We start from the raw sequence: 21,924 nt of genomic DNA on the forward strand, positions 1-21,924 counted from the left end.
GGAGCACCCGGAGGAAATCCACGCAGACACGGGGAGAATGTACAAACTCCACACAGTCACCCGAGGTCAGAATCGAACCTGGGTCCCTGGTGCTGTGAAGAGCACTGCTAACCATTGTGCCACCCAATGTTGAATAAAAATATATTTTTTAAAAAGATGGGCTCAGGGGGAATATAACACATGCAGTACAAACCGTGTAACACAGAGGGGAGTTCAGGCACTTGTGCATTGAGAGCTGGAAGTTGCGTATGTATATAAACCTGCAAACTATGAAAAGCAAAAGTTCTCCTTTGATCATGATTCCTACACTTAAGGAAGGAAATAGTTGTCCGAGAGGGGTGAGAGGAAAGATGAAATGGAATGTGTCTCTGCTTTCGGCCTATCTAGTCTATCGGCCACCAAATAGTAACGTTATGGTGGGGCAGGCAATAAACAAAGAAATAACTGATGCATGTAGAAATGGTACAGCAGTTATCATGGGGGATTTTAATCTACATGTCGATTGGTTTAACCAGGTAGGTCAAGGCAACCTTGAGGAGGAGTTTATAGAATGTTCTTTAGGGGGCAACAGAAAGCTACTAAAAAAGCTATAAAGAAGAGTAAGACAGAGTATGAGAGTAAACTTGCTCAGAATATAAAAACAGACAGTAAAAGTTTTTACAAATATATAAAACAAAAAAGAGTGGCTAAGGTAAATATTGGTCCTTTAGAGGATGAGAAGGGAGTTTTAATAATGGGAAATGAGGAAATGGCTGAGGAACTGAACAGGTTTTTTGGGTCGGTCTTCACAGTGGAAGACACAAATAACATGCCAGCGACTGATAGAAATGAGGCTATGACAGGTGAGGACCTTGAGAGGATTGTTATCACTAAGGAGGTAGTGATGGGCAAGCTAATGGGGCTAAAGGTAGACAAGTCTCCTGGCCCTGATGGAATGCATCCCAGAGTGCTAAAAGAGATGGCTATGGAAATTGCAGATGCACTAGTGATAATTTACCAAAATTCACTAGACTCTGGGGTGGTCCCGGTGGATTGGAAATGAGCAAACGTGACACCACTGTTTAAAAAAGGAGGTAGGCAGAAAGCAGGAAATTATAGGCCAGTGAGCTTAACTTTGGTAGTAGGGCAGATGCTGGAATCTATCATCAAGGAAGAAATAGCGAGGCATCTGGATAGAAATTGTCCCATTGGGCAGACGCAGCATGGGTTCATAAAGGGCAGGTCGTGCCTAACTAATTTAGTGGAATTTTTTGAGGACATTACCAGTGCAGTAGATAACGGGGAGCCAATGGATGTGGTATATCTGGATTTCCAGAAAGCCTTTGACAAGGTCCGCACAATAGGTTGCTGCATAAGATAAAGATGCATGGCATTAAGGGTAAAGTATTAGCATGGATAGAGGATTGGTTAATTAATAGAAAGCAAAGAGTGGGGATTAATGGGTGTTTCTCTGGTTGGCAATCAGTAGCTAGTGGTGTCCCTCAGGGATCCGTGTTGGGCCCACAATTGTTCACAATTTACATAGATGATTTGGAGTTGGGGACCAAGGGCAATGTGTCCAAGTTTGCAGATGACACTAAGATGAGTGGTAAAGTGAAAAGTACAGAGGATACTGGAAGTCTGCAGAGGGATTTGGATAGGTTAAGTGAATGGGCTAGGGTCTGGCAGATGGAATACAATGTTGACAAATGTGAGGTTATCCATTTTGGTAGGAATAACAGCAAACGGGATTATTATTTAAACGATAAAATATTAAAGCATGCCACTGTGCAGAGAGACTTGGGTGTGCTAGTGCATGAGTCACAGAAGGTTGGTTTACAGGTGCAACAGGTGATTAAGAAGGCAAATGGAATTTTGTCCTTCATTGCTAGAGGGATGGAGTTTAAGACTAGGGAGGTTATGTTGCAATTGTATAGGGTGTTAGTGAGGCCACACCTGGAGTATTGTGTTCAGTTTTGGTCTCCTTACTTGAGAAAGGACGTACTGGCACTGGAGGGTGTGCAGAGGAGATTCACTAGGTTAATCCCAGAGCTGGAGGGGTTGGATTATGAGGAGAGGTTGAGTAGACTGGGACTGTACTCGTTGGAATTTAGAAGGATGAGGGGGGATCTTATAGAAACATTTAAAATTATGAAGGGAATAGATAGGATAGATGCGGGCAGGTTGTTTCCACTGGTGGGTGAAAGCAGAACTAGGGGACATAGCCTCAAAATAAGGGGAAGTAGATTTAGGACTGAGTTTAGGAGGAACTTCTTCACCCAAAGGGTTGTGAATCTATGGAATTCCTTGCCCAGTGATGCAGTTGAGGCTCCTTCATTACATGTTTTTAAGGTAAAGATAGATAGTTTTTTGATGAATAAAGGGATTAAGGGTTATGGTGTTCGGGCCGGAAAGTGGAGCTGAGTCCACAAAAGATCAGCCATGATCTCATTGAATGGCGGAGCAGGCTCGAGGGGCCAGATGGCCTACTCCTGCTCCTAGTTCTTGTGTTCTTATGTTCTTTCTGAGGTTTAGAAGAATGAGAAGTGATCTCACTTAAATATCTTAATTCTTTCAGAATTTCTGGGTTTTAAAATCTTCAGTTCCTTACCAATACTATAATGTAAGCATCAACATAACACGGGGAGCAAAAGTTCAAGCATGAAGCATGAAATTCTGCGCAGTTAGGGATGGACTAAAATGCCTCCTTGTCAGTGCCTCGCAAATTCCAAGAGTTTTTTAAAATAGGTTTTGCCTATGGTATTTTGGAGGTGTTATTAGCAAAGCCTGTATGCAATGAAGGAGACGAATATGTGTCAAATTGTAACCAGCATAAGCTAATGGAAAATCTGAAGTTTTTGTTTTGAATGTACATTATTTGGGTTTTTTTTTTCTTCTTAATTCAGAAGTGTCGAAGCAACCCCAACAGTCCCCAAATGGCTTGCAGTAAATCTGTAGTTCCCTACGGCTTCAAGACGCTTGTCGAAACACTCGGCAAATCTATTCTGTTCGAACAACCTGCAGATATACACAAGTTCGCCTCGGTCTATTTCAAGGAATTACTGGAGTTTAGAGATGGTTGGTGTTCACTTTATCTCTGTGCAATACGATCGGTATTTCAAACTTTTTATCCAAATAATTAACTTTATAAATAATCAAAAAATATAAGCTGTAATATATTTCCTCTGTCATGCAGTTAACCCAACTCTTGATTTAAAAGAACTGGTGCGTTTATTCTATACAAATAAAGGTAAGAAAAATACATTTTGTCCTGTGAATATAATGGAAAAGAGTGAGGTTGTGCATTTTGAAGGGAGGAATGGAGGCATAGACTATTTTCTCAATGGGAAAATGCTTAGAAAATCAGAAGCGCAACGTGACTTAGGAGTCCTTGTTCAAGATTCTCTTCAGGTTAACATGCAGGTTCAGTCGGCAGTTAGGAAGGCACATGCAATGTTAACATTCATGTCGAGAGGGCGAGAATACAAGACCAGGGATGTACTTCTGAGGCCGTATAATGCTCTGGTCAGACCCCATTTGGAATATTGTGAACAGTTTTGGGCCCCATATCTAAGGAAAGATGTGCTGGGCTTCAAAAAGGTCTAGAGGAGGTTCACAAGAATGATCCCTGGAATGAGGAGCTTGCCGTACAAGGAACAGTTGAGGACTCTGGGTCTGTACTCGTTGGAGGTCAGAAGGGAGGATCTTATTGACATTTACAGGATACTGCGAGGCCTGGATAGAGTGGATGTGGAGAGGATGTTTCCACGTGCAGGAAAAAGTAGAACCAGAAGACACCGTCTCAGACTAAAGGGACGATCCTTCAGTAACTTCATTGAAGCCTACTTGTGACAATAAGCGATTATTATCATTATTATTATTTAAAACAGAGGCGAGGAGGAATTTCTTCAGCCAGAGGGTGGTGAATCTGTGGAATTCTTTGCCGCAGAAGGCCGTGGAGGCCAAATCACTGAGTGTCTTTAATGCAAAGATAGATAGGTTCTTGATCAACAAGGGGATCAGGGGTTATGGGGAGAAGGCAGGAGAATGGGGATGAGAAAAATGTCAGCCATGATTGAATGGCGGAGCAGATTCGATGGGCCGAGTTGCCTAATTCTGCTCCTGTGTCTTATGGCCTTATCTGTTTATAGATTAATATTTTCCAACTGCTTTTTTGAAAAACTGCACTTGTGATTTCACAAACTTGAGTGATGGGAACCCTGATTAGCTGCCATCTCCATACTGGAGTTTGCACATTCTACACATGTCTGCGTGGGTCCCACCCCCAAAACCCAAAGATGTGCAGGGTAGGTGATTGACCACGCTAATTTGCCCCTCAATTGTAAAAGAAAATCAAAAAAAAGGAAACTTGTCTCCAAATTGGCAAACTTGTTTAACAATGCCACAAGATTACCTGTGTGAGAAGAAAAGGTTCAGGGACGGTGCAGTGGTTAGCACTGGAATTGACCCAGGTTCAATTCCAGCCCCGGGTTACTGTGTGGAGTTTGCGTGGTGTCTGTGTGGGTTTCCTCCGGGTGCTCCGGTTTCCTCCCACAGTCCAAAGACGTGCAGGTGAGGTGGATTGGCCATGATAAATTGTCCAAATGGTTATGTGGGGTTACGGGGATAGGGTCGGGACAGGGGCCTAGGAATGGTAACCTTTCCAAGGGTCGGAGCAGACTCAATGGGCCGAATGGCCTCCTTCTGCACTGTAGAGATTCTATGCTGTTCAACTAGGAGCTTACATAGACCAGTGAGGGCAGGGGTGTTGGTGAACAGGATTTAGTGCGAGTAAAGATATGGCGGAATGTAACCTCGAGTTTATTGGGGAACAGAATGTGGAAAGCCAGTCAGGATTGTGCTGTGTAATATTGAGGTTACATCTGACACTTGAAGTTGCAAACAGTTTGGTTCAGCCTCAGTCAGGGAGATGAATGGAGTCAGGCACTAGATTGCAGAGTTTGCAGAGGGGACTGGGGACTGTAGCTTTGGTCTTCACAATGTTTATTTGGAGAAAGTTTCAGCCCTTTCAATATTGGATGTTGGACAAGCAGTATAGTACGTTAGAGCCATTTGAAACGTTGAGAGAGGTGCTTTTGAGGTAGAGCTCCAGGTATCGCCAGCATACATGTGAAAACTGGTGTTACTGAATAGTGATAGTAAAAAGGAAAAGATGACGAGACCTGATCTTCTGGTTAATCGTGTTGCAAGAGTGAATGCTGCTGATCCTGTTTCAAACTTACCTTTTTACACTGGAGCCTCATGACTTTCCAATCCTGGCTACAGCAATGAGCTGCTTAGCAGCAAGGAAGGCTTAGTGCTGAAGTAAAACAGTGAAGTCACACAATTTGTTTTGTCATGATCTGAAGACACACTCCCAATTGCATTGATTTGGAGAGTTTTTGAACGGACCTATCACGTGGCCTTTCCCTGCACCCCCAACACTGCAAACTTGCAGTCCCCAAATAATGCTCACCCACATCCCTCAACAATGGAATTTCCTTCCCCAAACTGTGACAGTGGTTATTCCAAGACCCCCTCGAAATGCTTTTCAGGACATCGCTGACTCCTTTTCAACATTGGCCAGACTAAGGAGCCAGGGATCCAAGAAGCGGCACGGTGGCACAGTGGTTAGCACAGTTGCTTCACAGCGCTAGGGTCCCAGGTTCGATTCCTGGCTTGGGTCACTGCCTGTGCGAAGGTATAACTCCAACCAGCGGAGAATTTTCTCTTTGAATCCCATCGATTGTAGCTTTACGAGGGCTCCTGCCGTATCATCTAGTTCCTGCCTCGTTAAATATGCATGCACATACCGAATTTTAGGCGGGCAGTTTGGATTTGCTCACCACATCACGACATTTAACGCTTTCTCACACTAGGTGCGATATTTAAACAGCACCCGCACATGTGTATCTGAATCTATGCAGTCCAGGACCATTAGACGATGCGGAGTTGGGCTCCATAGCCAAGAAGACAGCAGCTCCCAGGTTTACTGACCCCTCACTTGAGTGCCTGCTGGAGGCCTGCTGCAATATCCTCTACCACTGCTCTGGCTGCCAGAGTTCCAGCAACTTCCAGTTTAGGAGGTGGTGGCAGCAGTGTACAGCACTAATGCAATCCAGAAATGACTATCCGGTGCAAAAAGAGGAGGAATTATCCCATCCATCCCGCCAGGGTAAGTCAACCATCTCAACTCCACACTCACACAACCCATCACACATCCACAGGGATCTATCTCACTCATGGCCAACTCAATGGCTATCTCTGCACACACTCCTTTCAAGTGAGGCAGCGTTTCACTTGCACCTCATCCAATTTGGGTCATTATATTCGCTGCTCCCAGTGTGGTCTCCTCCACACTGGGGAGACTAAATGCAGACTTGGTGACCCCCTTTGCTGACCACCTTCACTCTGTCCGCAAGTATGGTGCCAATCTTCCTGGAACTTGCCATTTGTACTCAGCATTTTACTGTCTTGTCCACATGTCCATCCTTGCCCTGCTGCAATGCTCCAGTGATGCCCAACACAAACTGAAAGAACACCTTGGGGTGCACATCACTAAAAATCTGTCCTGGTCCACCCACGTCGACGCTACCACCAAGAAAGCACAACAGCGCCTATACTTCCTCAGGAAACTAAGGAAATTTGACGTGTCCACATTAACTCTTATCAACTTTTACAGAGGCACCATAGAAAGCATCCTATCACAGCCTGGTATGGCAACCACACTGGGAGCAGCGAATACAATGACCCAAATTGGAGGAGGTGCAAGTGAAGCGCTGGCTCAGGTGAAAGGAGTATATAGGCCCTTGGACAGTGAGGAGGGAGAAGGTAAAGGGATAGGTGTTGCACCTTCTGTGATTACATGGGAAGGTGTCATGAGAAAGGGATGAAGGGTTGCGGGCGATGGGAGGAGTGGACCATGTGTTATGGAGGGAGGGTCCTGCAGAATGCTGACTGGAGGATGGGGGAAGATGTATTTAATGGTGGCAGCACGTGGGAGTTGGCGGAAATGGAGGAGGATGAGTTTTTGAATGCAGGACTGCAAGAAACTTCAGAGAGTCGTAAACACCGCCCAGTCCATCACACGAACCTGCCTCCCATCCATTGACTCCATCTACACCTCCCGCTGCCTGGGGAAAGCAGGCAGCATAATCAAACACCCCTCCCACCCGGCTTACTCACTCTTCCAACTTCTTCCATCGGGCAGGAGGTACAGAAGTCTGAGAACACGCACGAACAAACTCAAAAACTGCTTCTTCCCCACTGTTACCAGACTCCTAAACGACCCTCTTATGGACTGATCCGATTAACACTACACCCCTGTATGCTTCATCCGATGCCGGTGTCTATGTATTTACACTGTGTACCTTGTGTTGCCCTATTATGTATTTTCTTTTTATTTTATTTTATTTTCATGTACTTAATGATCTGTTTGAGCTGCTCGCAGGAAAATACTTTTCTCTGTACCTTGGTACACGTGACAATAAACAAAACCCAATCCAATCCAACACCTCGTTTTCCGATTAGCCTTCTGGACTCAACTTCAGAGTAAAACAACTTCAGACTGTGAACTTTCCCCTCCATCTTGCCCCCCCTTTTAGTGTTTTAGTTTCCTTGGTTTGCCTCATTACAATCCAACCCTCCCCACAGGGCCATCTGCCACTTGTTCTTTAGTTTGCTCCCACTGAGCACTGGCCTTTGTTCTCCTATTAACACATTCTGCAATTTTACTTTCACGCTTCTATTAGCAATTCTTCAGTCCTCAATGCCACTATTAACACCCTCTTTGTCTTATGTCCATGGCATCTTTGTCAATCTCTGTTTAGCTCCGACCTATATCTGACCTTCTATTCTGCCCTCTCCAACTACATAATTCATCACATTTCTATCCTGTAGAAGAGTCATATGGACTCGAAGCGTTCTCTCTCCACAGATGCTGCCAGACCTGCTGAGTTTATCCAGAATTTCCTGGAATCAACATTTAAAGGTTTGTCACCATTTTCCTGTTTTACTCATCTCACAGACGTAAGTCACTCATGAAGTGAGTGCAGTCTGCTGTAGCTGGAAATAAATTAGGAACAAATGTATTGCCATCAGAAGTGCTACGGTCAGTGTGGCTACCTTTATGTGGGCTGGTTTAGCTCAGTGGGCGAGACAGCTGGTTTGTGATGCAGAACAAGTCCAGCAGCGTGGGTTCAATTCCTCACCTGAGGAAGGAGCAGTGCCCCGAAAGCTAGTGTTTGAAACAAACATGAATGAAATGAAAAATGAAAATCGCTTATTGTCACGAGTAGGCTTCAATGAAGTTACTGTGAAAAGCCCCTAGTCGCCACATTTCGGCGCCTGTCCGGGGAGGCTGGTACGGGAATCGAACCGTGCTGCTGGCCTGCCTTGGTCTGCTTTAAAAGCCAGCGATTTAGCTCAGTGAGCTAAACCATCCAAACATGTTGGATTTTAACCTGGTATTGTAAGACTTACTATTATTATATAAGAATAGACAGGAATTATTCCAAACCGTTACACTGAGAATGATGTTACAAATGGATTTTATGATTACCAATTACATGTGCAGGAACCACATAAATTCTATCATTAAGGCACAATTATATCTCCGTGTTCCCTAGGGAAGCATGATCTAATGTGCTGAATGCAGGAATTTCAGACATAGTGTATTCTATGTTTTTGGTGCAATATGTGTTTAAAGCCTGGGTTAGTGTGTGTATAGCTGCTGCGGTAGTGTTTTTAAAGAATCCTAGTTTGAATCAGGCTTTGTGGAGACAAAGGGTTCAATTACAGCATCGGGCATAATTCAGCGGCCTCGTCACGCCCGACTTAGGCCGGGATTCTCCCGCACTCGGCAGGATGGCCCAACTCCGGCGCCAAGAACGGCGCAAACCACTCCGACATCGGGCCAACCGGAACCTCAGGAAACCTCTGACCCGGAAGGGGCTAGCAGCGGCATGACGCCAATCGCGACGGCGTCACAGACACGCGCGCCGTCATTGATGCTGCCTGGCGTCGCAGCACAAAAGAAGCCACTGCCGGAGACGCGGCAAAATGGCCGCCCGCCGCGAAGCGCTGGGAGCGGGACACGAGGCGCTCTTGGACTCAGTGGAGCGGAGGAGGGAGGCGCTGTACCCCGGACAAGGCCGCAGGGTCACACCTAACCTCAGCCGGCGCCTGTGGAGGGAGGTGGCAGGTCACCAAGTGAGACCCCCCACTGCCTGCCCCCTTTCCCCCCCATCCCCCTTTCCCCCCATCCCCATTTGTGTGTCTAACCATGCATGCTGCATTGTGTATTGCAGGACCAAACGTCGACCCACCCGCCTCTGCCGCCTCCCTGGCACGCTCCTGCTCCAGTTCGAATAGGGCAACATGTAGAGCCACGGTACCACGATCCCCAGCAATACCGAACCACCGCATCCCCAGCACCCCCATCCCTGGCACCCCCATCCCCGGAACCCCCAACCCCGGCACTGCCGAACCACAGCACCCCCATCCCCAGCACCCCCATCCCTGTCACCCCCATCCCCCCGGAACTCCCAACCCCGGCACTGCCGAACCACAGCATTCCCCATCCCCGGCACCCCCCATCCCGGCACAGCCGAACTACAGCACCCCCCCCCACCCATCCCCGACACTTCCAACTCCGGCACCCCCATCTCCCCGGCACCCCCAAACCCCCCCACCCCGGCATTGAACCCGATCACCGGCATGCACCTTTGGCCCTGGGGTGCACCTTCTACCGGCACCCGTGACTCCTCTCCCCCAGCTACAGCCGTGCCATCTCCTCTCCGGCAGCCGCCCCACGCCGAACCCTACTTCCTCACTCGCCGGCATCAGCCAGCACGACTGGTTGATGCCGTTAAAAAGCATGTTTAATTTACGCCGGTGTGACCTGGGGTCACGTCAGCGGGACTTCGGCTCGTCCGTGGGCCAGATGTTTGGCGCAGCCCTGGGCCCATCGCGTCGCACTGATTCCCGCGATTCTGCGAGGCGTGCTGTGCAATTCCCGCCCCCTCCCCCCCGTGGATTCTCCGACCCGGCCTCTCAAGACTTAACAAAACCTCATGAGATGTTGAGATCCAGATCCTCCTGGGTCCTAACGGCTACGCCTGCAAGACCTCGCCAAGGCGCCGTTTAACACTGGTTTCCACAATAGTGGAGAAAGCGTGATAGCATCTGGTTCAAGGCGTTTGCCTAGGCCATGAAAGGCCCCGGTTGGTCGGGGACAGGGTAGGATGGCACCATGACCCTCCTTTGGCACCTTGGCACTGCCACCCAGGCACCATCTGTGCCACCTGTGCATGCCGGCAGACGGACAGCCAGGGTGGAGATGCCAGGTTGGCACTGCCAGGGATCAGGCCCACTAGGTGATAGAGGTGATGGGGGGGTGGGGTGGGGGGGTTGTGAGTGAGAGGGTGTTTCTGAGGGCCTCCCCGAGATTGTGGGGGGGGGGGGGGGGTGCTGTGGTGGATTAAAAAGGGAGGGGGGAGCGCGGGGACGACAATTGGGCCTTCCAAAATGGCGCCCAGATCTGCGAGCAGCCTTTCCTGCTGGGCTTGCCAACAGGAGATGACTCGAAGTGCAACCTTGGCGGAGAGAATCTCCCGAAGCCAAAATAAACAGCAAAGTGCCGTTGAATAGTGGGATCTTTCTCAGCGCTGCAGCCACCGAGAAAAACCCTGCTAAATACGCCCCAAACCGGACATCGATTTTTTTCCGGTTGAATCACGACCATCGGGTTCGGCTCAGGGAGGTGAGGTAATTAATGAGAGATGTCAGACCCTGAAGCAATCAGATGTTAAGATTTCAGTTTAGGTTTTAGATTGGGATGTGAACAGAAGGCAAGCAGCTGCTCTCAATACAGTTCAGTTAAAGATCTCCCTGTAGAAAAACTAGCAGCTTCTTTTCAGACAGTTCCAGTTGAAGATTTTACTGGGGAGAGACCAGAAGCATCTGTGAACATGATAGGGGCAATTTTAAAGGGTGGCAGTTGAAACAGTAAATTGAGACAGGTAGGAATCTGCAGCTGGTTCTTAGAATTGCAGAAGGAGGCCATTCGGCCCATCGAGTCTGCACCGACCCACTTAAGCCCTCACTTCCACCCAATCCCCGTAACCCAATAACCCCTCCTAACCTTGTTTTGGACACTAAGGGGCAATTTAGCACGGCCAATCCACCTAACCTGCACATCTTTGGACTGTGGGAGGAAACCGGAGCACCCGGAGGAAACCCACGCAGACACGGGGAGAACGTGCAGATTGTGCACAGTCATCCGATGCCAGAATTTAACCTGGGACCCTGGAGCTGTGAGGCAGCAGCGCTCACCACTATGCCACCGTGCCGCCCCGAGGGTATTGTTTTGTGAAAGTGTTTTATCGGAGACATCTCTTTACAGCAAATTTTTCTGAGTCTGCTAACTGTATTTAAAAGTGGATTGTGACCTGAAATGGGTGTTGTTTGAGTGGAATTAATAATAATAATCGCTTATTGTCACAAGTAGGCTTCAATGAAGTTACTGTGGAAAGCTCCTAGTCGCCACATTCTGGCGCCTGTTCGGGGAGGCCGGTACGGAATTGAACCCGCGCTGCTGGCCTTGTTCTGCATTACAAGCCAGCTGTTTAGCCCACTATGCTAAACCAGCCCCTGCTGGTATAAAGATAGCAGTTAAGGGTCATTGTGTCATTGTATTGAGAAGCATTGTTTAACTGGTAATTGAAAGTTATTTGTATTTATACAGTTAAAGTTATTAATACTGTATTAGTAATAAATTTGTTTTAATATACCATATCCCTATTTGTGCATGAAATCGCTTCTGGAGTGAAGTATCTTTTCCCCACAGTCTTACAAATTAAATAAAATATTGCTGTCTCTGTCCGGTATCCTAACAACTGTTGGGGTCTGGTCTGAGATCATAATACTAAAAATGTAAGCCATGCTCTCCTATGAAACTATACTGGAGTGCAAATCCTGCCAATTCTGAATCAAATTACTGCCTAAGTTATCATTGGAAGGTCAGCTGTTAGTGTCCAATGTTTATTTTCCAATTCTTAGTGTGTGCTTTAAATCACAACTTTTTTAAATGTTTTTACACACAGTGATAACTGCAGACACAGTGGAAAGAACCCAATCACTATCAGATTCAGAAGAAGCTGCACTTCAAATTGAAACTGTATCATCTAACATGCTTGCACCCATTGATCAAAAAGCTTATTCTCTTAATAATACCCCAATGGAAGATGTATCTGTTTTACACAAGGATTTAACTCCCAGTCTATTAATGACCAAAACAAATTCTGACAAATCCAATATAGTGTCTAAAAACATTTCTGAAATGGTAGAGGAGGAAGAACCTAGTTTTGTATACATTTACACAAATATATGTTCTGTCAACCAAGATGAATCGGGTTTTTCATATATTTATACAAATACGTCTTCAATCAACCAAGCTGATGAATCAGTTAGCATTGAGCATGAACTAACTCAGCACAAAGTCGAAACAGGACCAATAAAGCAAGCATTCCCTGCCACCTACAAGGATGTATCTGAACCAGAATTCAACTGCATTCCAGCTTTGACTCAAGTACAGAGATCCAAAGTTGACGATGGCACGGTTAGACAAGCAGCCGTCCACAAGACCCAACCAGCATCTCGTAAGTCAGAATCGGTTCTAGAGGCAAGCTCGGCTCATCGCACACTTTCAACAGGCACAGTGATGTACCAAAAAGGTGCCTCCGTGGCTCACAAAGCACTTCCTGTTCATGCTGAGCTATTTCCAACCCACACTAAGCCCATTTCAGCTCTGTGCTCCGAGGCGACTGTGCTGGATAATTACAGGCAACTTTTAATGGCTCTTGGGAGAGCTTCATATCCCGTGAGAGCCACTTCAGCTGACCAGGAACTCTGCCAGAAAGACTCACCCATGTACATGGTCGACATGACACCGGGTGACCATAAAAACCCTGAGAAATGTAATTCTGAACTCTTCCCAGTCCTCAAAAGAAGAAAAGCGAAGGAAACGCTGGAAAATTTTATGTACCCCAAAACAGCAGATGTGAACGAGAAAGATGGAAAGAAAATGGAAAACGAGAAAGAACTTGGTAAGATTTGACATTTGCTTGTATTAGCAAAGCTCTCTAATTATATTGGAATCCCTACATTGCAGGAGGAGGCCATCCGGCCCATCGAGTCATACTCGACCCATTGATCAGACTTCATTCCCGTTTTTACAAATTTTACAAATACTTTAAATGAAACAATGGAATTTAAAATCCAAAATATGCCTGAAAAGGCACCATTGCTGTCTAATTTAGAACTATAACTACAGCTGCTAAGATTCCAAACTAATTTGGCTTTCGATAGGATAAGTTTTATGTAACAATAAGCTTTATGTGACCACCGTTCATGGTTTCAATCTTCGAATAATGTGATGTGGAGATGCCAGTGTTGGACTGGGGTGGGCACAGTAAGAAGTCTTACAACACCAGGTTAAAGCCCAACAGGTTTGTTTCAAACACTAGCTTTTGGAGCACTGCTCCTTCCTCAGGTGAATGAAGAGGTGGGTTCCATAACCACCTATATAGACAAAGTCAAAGATGTAAGACGATACTTTGAATGTGCGTCTTTGCAGGTAATAAAGTATTTACAGGTCCAGGTGGTGCGACTGGAGAGAGGGATTATCACAGGTTAAAGAGGTGTGAATTGTCTTAAGCCAGGACAGTTGGTAGGATTGTGCATGTTCAGGCAGGGGGGGGGGGGGGGGGGGGGGGGGTGAAAGTAATGCAACATGAATCCAAGGTCTGTAATGCAACATGAATCCAAGGTCCAGGTTGAGGCTGTACACATGTGTGCGGAACTTGGCTATAAGTTTCTGCTCGGCGATTCTGCGTTGTCGCGCTTCCTGAAGGCCACCTTGGAGAACGCTTACCGGAAGATCAGAGGCTGAATGCCCTTGACTGCTGAAGTGTTCCCCGACTAGAAGGGAACATTCCTGCCTGGTGATTGTCGCGCGATGTCCATTCAATCGTTGTCGCAGCGTCTGCATGGTCTCGTCGATGTACCACGCTTCGGGACATCCTTTCCTGCAGCGTATGAGGTAGACAACGTTGGCCGAGTCGCACGAGTATGTACCGCGTACCTGGTGGGTGGTGCTCTCACGTGTAATGGTGGTGCCCATGTCGATGATCTGGCACGCCTTGCAGAGATTGCCATGGCAGGATTGTGTGGCTCCTTCAGGAGAACAGCGACCACGACAAAACACAACCCTGCCATGGCAACCCCTCTAAGACAAAGGTGTCTGTCTCTGCACCGCCCGGGGCATCGGTGGGCGGTCAGTGAGGTGCACAACAAGATGGCTGCCTTGCAGGCTGCAGCAATGACGGTCCTTGCCTGGGTGCCCCAGTCACATGGTGGGCCACCCAGACCCCTCGGCCCACCCCTATGGGCCTGGCAGAGCCCCCCCCCCTTCCATCCAGGCCAGCCAGCGCTAGGGCTAACAGCCCACGGTCATGCCTCCCAGTGTTCTACCTCCTCTCTCTCCCTCATCAGCCACAACACCCGATTCCCCATTTTTAAAACCACAAACGAAACCTGGCATTGTTAAACCAGTAGAGGCAGAGCATCACGGGGGCCCCCGGCGATTACCGGGTCAGGACGGTAATGATATGCCAACAGCGCTTACTGTACGTGCGGAGTGGAACGCTTGTCTAAGGGACCCCATATCCTTAGATACGGGGCCCAAAACTGCTCACAATACTCCAAATGGGGCTTGTCAGAGCCTAATACAGCCTCAGAAGTACATCCCTGGTCTTGTATTCCAGCCCTCTCGACATAAATGCTAACATTGCATTTGCCTTCTTAACTGCCGACAGAACCTGCACATTAACCTTAAGAGAATCGTGAACAAGACTCCCAAGTCCCTTTGTGCTTCTGCTTTCTGAAGCATTTCCCCATTTAGAAAATAGCCTATGCCTAAATTCCTCCTTCCAAGGTGCATAACCTCACACTTTTCCACATTGTATTTCATCTGCCACTTCATTGCCCACTCTCTTAGCTTGTCCCAGTCGTTCTGCAGCCCCCTTACTTCCTCAGTACTACCTGTCCCTCTACAGATCTTTGTATCATCTGCAAACTTAGCAACAGTGCCTTCAGTACCTTCTGCCAGATCATTAATGTATATTGTGAAAAGTTGTGGTCCCAGCACAGACCCCTGAGGCAGGCCACTAGTCACCGGCTGCCATCCTGAAAAAAACCCCCTTTTTCCCCCATTCTCTACCTTCTGCCAGTCAGCCAATCCTCTATCCATGCCAGGATCTTACCCTGAACACCATGGGCTCTTAACTTATTTAACAGTCTCCTATGCGGCACCTTGTCAAAGGCATTCTGGAAATCTAAATAAATCACGTCCACTATTTCTCCTTAGCACTTCAGCATTTATTTGTTTCTTTTTCACTCCAGCTGATCCATTTTTCCTCCAAACCCACCTTTCAAATCTATTCAGCAAGCCGGCCTCCTCTTTCTGTAAGATTCAAATCTCACATCCATACAAAACAACAGTTCAGATCAACCGCTTTACAAATCGATTAGTGATTTGTTTATTCAACTTTCCAGTTAGCATCTGTCTCTTCTGATTAAATGATATTTTCCCATTCCTTTTATTTTTGAAAATATTTTTATTCAGGTTTTTGATATTTTAACATTTTTAACACATAACGCAGCAATAAAAATACAACAACACCCCCCCCCCCCACCCCCCACCCCCCCCCCCCCCCCCACCCCTGTAACCTCAACCAAAAACCCCACTTTGCCCCCTTCCCTCCCCTTTAACTGTTGGCAGCACCCAGCTCCTTGAAATGTAGTACAAACAAACCCCATCTCTTGTGGAACCCCTCAATCGCACCGCTCAAAGCAAAGTTCACCTTTTCCAGATACAAAAGCTCCATTAGATCCCCCAGCCGCACCCAGCCACAGGGTGGGGAAGCTGACCTCCACCCTAACAGCACCCGCCTGTGAGCGATCAGCGAGACGAAGGCTAAAACATCTGACCCCCGCTCCCATCTGCAGCCCCAGCAAGTCCAACACCCTGAATGTGACTCCCAGTGTCAGGGTAAACTGCAACCTTACAGTGGGTTGAACAGCTGGCTTGTAATGCAGAACAAGGCCAGCAGCACGGGTTCAATTCCCATACCGGCCTCCCCGAACAGATGCCGGAATGTGGCAACTCTGGGCTTTTCACAGTAACTTCATTGAAGCCTACTTGTGACAATAAGCGATTATTATTATAATACTGTATGAGAAGAAAGTGCTGATTGGTTGGCAATTGACTCTGATTGCCATGGAGAATGCACCAGTTGATGATGACTGATAGTTAACTCGTAAGCACTGTTTGCAATTTAAACCAAGCAGTTTGACCCTTATTAGTCAAGACATTGCCCTAGGAATGAACCAGTGAATGGCTGTCACTTATTTTGTTTTGCTGAAATGGATGTAATGTGTCTACAGGTTCTTTCTGTCTGCAAAGAACTATGGGCCCTGTGTATTAATATATGTCGCTTCCAATACACACAACTGCACCACACTGCGAGCCCGACCTAGGGCGGCACGGTGGCACAGTGGTTAGTACTGCTGCCTCACAGCTCCAGGGACCCAGGTTCATTTCCAGTATCGGGTGACTGTGGCTTTTGTACATGCTCCCCTTGACTGCGTGGGTTTCCTCCGGGTGCTCTGGTTTCCTCCCACAGTCCAAGGATGTGCAGGATAGGTGGATTGGTCATGCTAAATTGCCAGTAGTGTCCAAAAGGTTGGGTGGGGTTACAGTGATAGGGGTGGGGGGTGGGGGCCCTTGGTAGGGTGCTCGTTCAGAGAGTCGGTGTAGACTTGATGGGCCAAATGGCCTTCTTCAGTGCAGGGATTCTATGATTGTATAACTGACAAGAGATCTCAAACGTTTGGGATGTTTGGTCACGACTGGGAGCTAAATATCCGAGGGTATCAAACTATTCGGAAGGACAGAGTGGATGGTAAGGGAGGTGGTGTTGCTCTGTTATTTAAGGATGACATCCGGGCAATAGTAAGGGATGACATCGGTGCTATGGAGGATAAGGTTGAATCCATTTGGGTGGAAATCAGGAATAGTAAGGCGAAAAAGTCACTGATAGGAGTAGTCTATCGGCCACCAAATAGTAACGAGATGGTGGGGCAGGCAATAAACAAAGAAATAACTGATGCATGTAGAAATGGTACAGCAGTTATCATGGGGGATTTTAATCTACATGTCGATTGGTTTAACCAGGTCGGTCAAGGCAACCGTGAGGAGGAGTTTATAGAATGTATCCGCGATAGTTTCCTAGAACAGTATGTAATGGAACCTACGAGGGAACAAGCGGTCCCTAGATCTTGTCCTGTGTAATGAGACAGGATTGATTCATGATCTCATAGTTAGGGATCCTCTCGGAAGGAGCGATCACAATATGGTGGAATTTAAAATACAGATGGAGGGTGAGAAAGTAAAATCAAATACTAGTGTTTTGTGTTTAAACAAAGGAGATTACAAGGGGATGAGAGAAGAACTAGCTAAGGTAGACTGGGAGCTAAGACTTTATGGTGGAACAGTTGAGGAACAGTGGAGAACCTTCCAAGCAATTTTTCACAGTGCTCAGCAAAGGTTTATACCAACAAAAAGGAAGGACGGAAGAAAGAGGGAAAATCGACCGTGGATATCTAAGGAAATAAGGGAGAGTATCAAATTGAAGGAAAAAGCATATAAAGTGGCAAAGATTGCTGGGAGATTAGAGGACTGGGAAATCTTTAGGGGGCAACAGAAAGCTACTAAAAAAGCTATAAAGAAGAGTAAGATAGAGTATGAGAGTAAACTTGCTCAGAATATAAAAACAGACAGTAAAAGTTTTTACAAATATATAAGACAAAAAAGAGTGGCTAAGGTAAATGTTGGTCCTTTAGAGGATGAGAAGGGAGTTTTAATAATGGGAAATGAGGAAATGGCTGAGGAACTGAACAGGTTTTTTGGGTCGGTCTTCACAGTGGAAGACACAAATAACATGCCAGCGACTGATAGAAATGAGGCTATGACAGGTGAGGACCTTGAGAGGATTGTTATCACTAAGGAGGGAGTGATGGGCAAGCTAATGGGGCTAAAGGTAGACAAGTCTCCTGGCCCTGATGGAATGCATCCCAGAGTGCTAAAAGAGATGGCTATGGAAATTGCAGATGCACTAGTGATAATTTACCGAAATTCACTAGACTCTGGGGTGGATTGGAAATGAGCAAACGTGACGCCACTGTTTAAAAAAGGAGGTAGGCAGAAAGCAGGAAATTATAGGCCAGTGAGCTTAACTTCGGTAATAGGGAAGATGCTGGAATCTATCATCAAGGAAGAAATTGCGAGGCATCTGGATAGAAATTGTCCCATTGGGCAGACGCAGCATGGGTTCGTAAAAGGCAGGTCATGCCTAACTAATTTAGTGGAATTTTTTGAGGACATTACCAGTGCAGTAGATAACGGGGAGCCGATGGATGTGGTATATCTGGATTTCCAGAAAGCCTTTGACAAGGTGCCACACAAAAGGTTGCTGCATAAGATAAAGATGCATGGCATTAAGGGTAAAGTAGTAGCATGGATAGAGGATTGGTTAATTAATAGAAAGCAAAGAGTTGGGATAAATGGGTGTTTCTCTGGTTGGCAATCAGTAGCTAGTGGTGTCCCTCAGGGATCCGTGTTGGGCCCACAATTGTTCACAATTTACATAGATGATTTGGAGTTGGGGACCAAGGGCAATGTGTCCAAGTTTGCAGATGACACTAAGATGAGTGGTAAAGCTAAAAGTGCAGAGGATACTGGAAGTCTGCAGAGGGATTTGGATAGGTTAAGTGAATGGGCTAGGGTCTGGCAGATGGAATACAATGTTGACAAATGTGAGGTTATCCATTTTGGTAGGAATAACAGCAAACGGGATTATTATTTAAACGATAAAATATTAAAGCATGCCGCTGTTCAGAGAGACTTGGGTGTGCTAGTGCATGAGTCACAGAAGGTTGGTTTACAAGTGCAACAGGTGATTAAGAAGGCAAATGGAATTTTGTCCTTCATTGCTAGAGGGATGGAGTTTAAGACTAGGGAGGTTATGTTGCAATTGTATAAGGTGTTAGTGCGGCCACACCTGGAGTATTGTGTTCAGTTTTGGTCTCCTTACTTGAGAAAGGACGTACTGGCTCTGGAGAGTGTGCAGAGGAGATTCACTAGGTTAATCCCAGAGCTGAAGGGGTTGGATTATGAGGAGAGGTTGAGTAGACTGGGACTGTACTCGTTGGAATTTAGAAGGATGAGGGGGGATCTTATAGAAACATTTAAAATTATGAAGGGAATAGATAGGATAGATGCGGGCAGGTTGTTTCCACTGGCGGGTGACAGCAGAACTAGGGGGCATAGCCTCAAAATAAGGGGAAGTAGATTTAGGACTGAGTTTAGGAGGAACTTCTTCACCCAAAGGATTGTGAATCTATGAAATTCCTTGCCCAGTGAAGCAGTTGAGGCTCCTTCATTACATGTTTTTAAGGTAAAGATAGATAGTTTTTTGTAGAATAAAGGGATTAAGGGTTATGGTGTTCGGGCCGGAAAGTGGAGCTGAGTCCACAAAAGATCAGCCATGATCTAATTGAATGGCGGAGCAGGCTCGAGGGGCCAGATGGCCTACTCCTGCTCCTAGTTCTTATGTTCTTATGTTTGAGCAACAGGTGAATCTCACTGTTTCATGCTGAACAATAATCAGACCATCAGAATAGACAGCAAGTTACTGAATTTGTTTATTATATTTGGTTGTTTTTCAAATACTTCATCATGAAAGGTTTATTAAAATGCTCTTTGGGTGCCACAGATTCAATAGTAACTTTCAAAAGGAAATTGGATAAATAAGAAGAATTATCTCAGAATTTGTGGAGAGTGCAGGTCGGGTGGATCTAATTGTACAATTCTCTCCAAAGGCATGATGGGCCAAATGGCCTCTTACTATGCTGGGCGACTTTAGGTACAGCTCCGAGTCATAACTATTTAGAATTTAATAATTTCTTTCACACAAAAAAAAACCAGTCCATATTTCCACTTGGGTAGGTCTACTTCAAGATGTGTCCTCCAATTGAAAAATGAAAGTCACTGGAGAAAGATACCCTGGTGAGATAACCTCTGGGACAGAGAAAGATGTTTTTGGGCATACTTTTACAGTCACCTCTTACCTCCCCTCCCCATCAAGACCACCACCCCCACCGGGCTTCCCCGCCCTCTCCAAATCTGCTCAACTCCCTTCACATCCCTTCACTATGCCTCAGCTCTCCTCACTACCCTGAGACCTCCACACTTACCTGGACCTGGTCGCTGGGATTTAGAATCTTGGGAGTGTTTGTAGTTGGGGTCCTGGCCACTGCTGCCACTGAGCCAATCAGATTGTCTGGCAGCTCTCTGAGGTGGGACTGGCCCCTCTGGCTCTCGGCCTGAATTTTACCAATGGCACGCGCCTGAAGTTGCTGTGGCCAGAGATGGATGTAAAACCCACTCCCGTTCCCCACTCTTCAGCTGAGTACACAATTCCCATTAGATGAGATGCAAAGGATCAATCAATGCCTTGAAAATGAGGGAGTACTGTGCTGCAGTGCTCAGGGAAACCTTCCAGGAAAGATGCAATCCTGAAAGGCAGAAAGACAGGCTTGCAACCCTGCCAAGATCCTAAGGAACCCTGAGACAACTCTGTACTGGCACAGCGATGAACCCACAGTGACAGAGAAAGTGCCGCTGCACGGGGGGTCTTTTCCCCCGCCCTGGGATGAGAAAATGTGAAAAACGCGTTTTCTGCCCACCCGTTTTGCCCACGCGGTGAGCGGAAAATCGGATGGTCAGTGTAAAATCGCTGCCCGTTGCCATGGTTGGCCTTAATTGGCCTTTTGGTTGTCGGAGGGCACACTTCTGACTCACGCAATGCCCTCTGACCTCCAAATTGGACCATGTTGGAAAGTACGCCTGAAGTTATTTGACACTATTTTAGGTTTGGTCGGGTCAAGCGCACACTCCATTCATGAACCTAAATTCTGGCCCTCGAGTTTCCCAGCTCAGCATTGGAAAATTCTGCACTTTGGAGCAATTGGTTAGCAGTAAAGCAACAACCTTTTGGGCAAATAAAAACAGCTAAGCTGTCTATGGTTACAGCAAGTTAATGCTCACAACCAAGGCAGGGTGACCCGGCCATTGGCCAGTGATATCTTCCTGTTGCATCGCTGTCAATGGGTTTCCCTCGGCGGCTAGGGAACCATGGTGGGGGTGGTACTGTCGTCGGGACAAGATGATTTTGTCAGCAGAAACAGCCGCAAAATCCCGTCCAACATTGTCTTGGTCTCACCCAAACCACTGAACCTGTGAAAACGTTTGTATTCATCAAAATACCATGGTTATTTTCCATTCATTAAATATAAAACTGGCCCTTCAATAATTACCAATCCATTTCACACTCTTTCTGATCTGCATTTCCCAATGTAGGGGATAATGAAGCTGGAAGTGAAACACGCGATACGGACTCAATATCATTTTCTTCCCAGAGTGAAAAAATACTCAGCCAACAGACTTCAGATTCAGAGAATGAGGGTTCGGCGCCAGTGACTTACCACAGCTACAACCATATTCCCAACTCACAGCTGGATTTACAGCTATTACACTCGGAAACCCAGCAGGAAGCACTCAACATCCTGACTGAAATCTTTCAGAAGGTATATATCCGGCTTGGTGAATTGGAGTTCCAAATGCAGGATCTGGTGAATCGATTTGAAAACCTGAGCTCTACGGTAAACGAGATACATTCTGCCATGAACATCAAATCGTCAGGTGACTCATTTTGTGCAGATACATTTGAACGGTATGAGAATTATTTTCGAAATTCATTATGA

At 46.5% G+C, this 21,924-nt stretch overlaps 1 protein-coding gene across 1 annotated transcript in view; it reads left to right on the forward strand.

The window, feature by feature from the left end:
* LOC119972899 overlaps nt 1-21,924 on the forward strand; it is a 28,811-nt gene extending 6,887 nt beyond the window's left edge. The window contains exons 3-6 of the mRNA XM_038810444.1: nt 2,886-3,057; nt 3,176-3,229; nt 12,084-13,085; nt 21,521-21,924. Coding sequence (XP_038666372.1) covers nt 2,916-3,057; nt 3,176-3,229; nt 12,084-13,085; nt 21,521-21,924 — 1,602 coding nt within the window. The 5' untranslated portion in view covers nt 2,886-2,915. The remainder of the gene's footprint in view (nt 1-2,885; nt 3,058-3,175; nt 3,230-12,083; nt 13,086-21,520) is intronic.

This window comes from Scyliorhinus canicula, chromosome 10 (assembly GCF_902713615.1).
Source record: "Scyliorhinus canicula chromosome 10, sScyCan1.1, whole genome shotgun sequence".
Taxonomy (NCBI): Eukaryota; Metazoa; Chordata; class Chondrichthyes; order Carcharhiniformes; family Scyliorhinidae; genus Scyliorhinus; species Scyliorhinus canicula.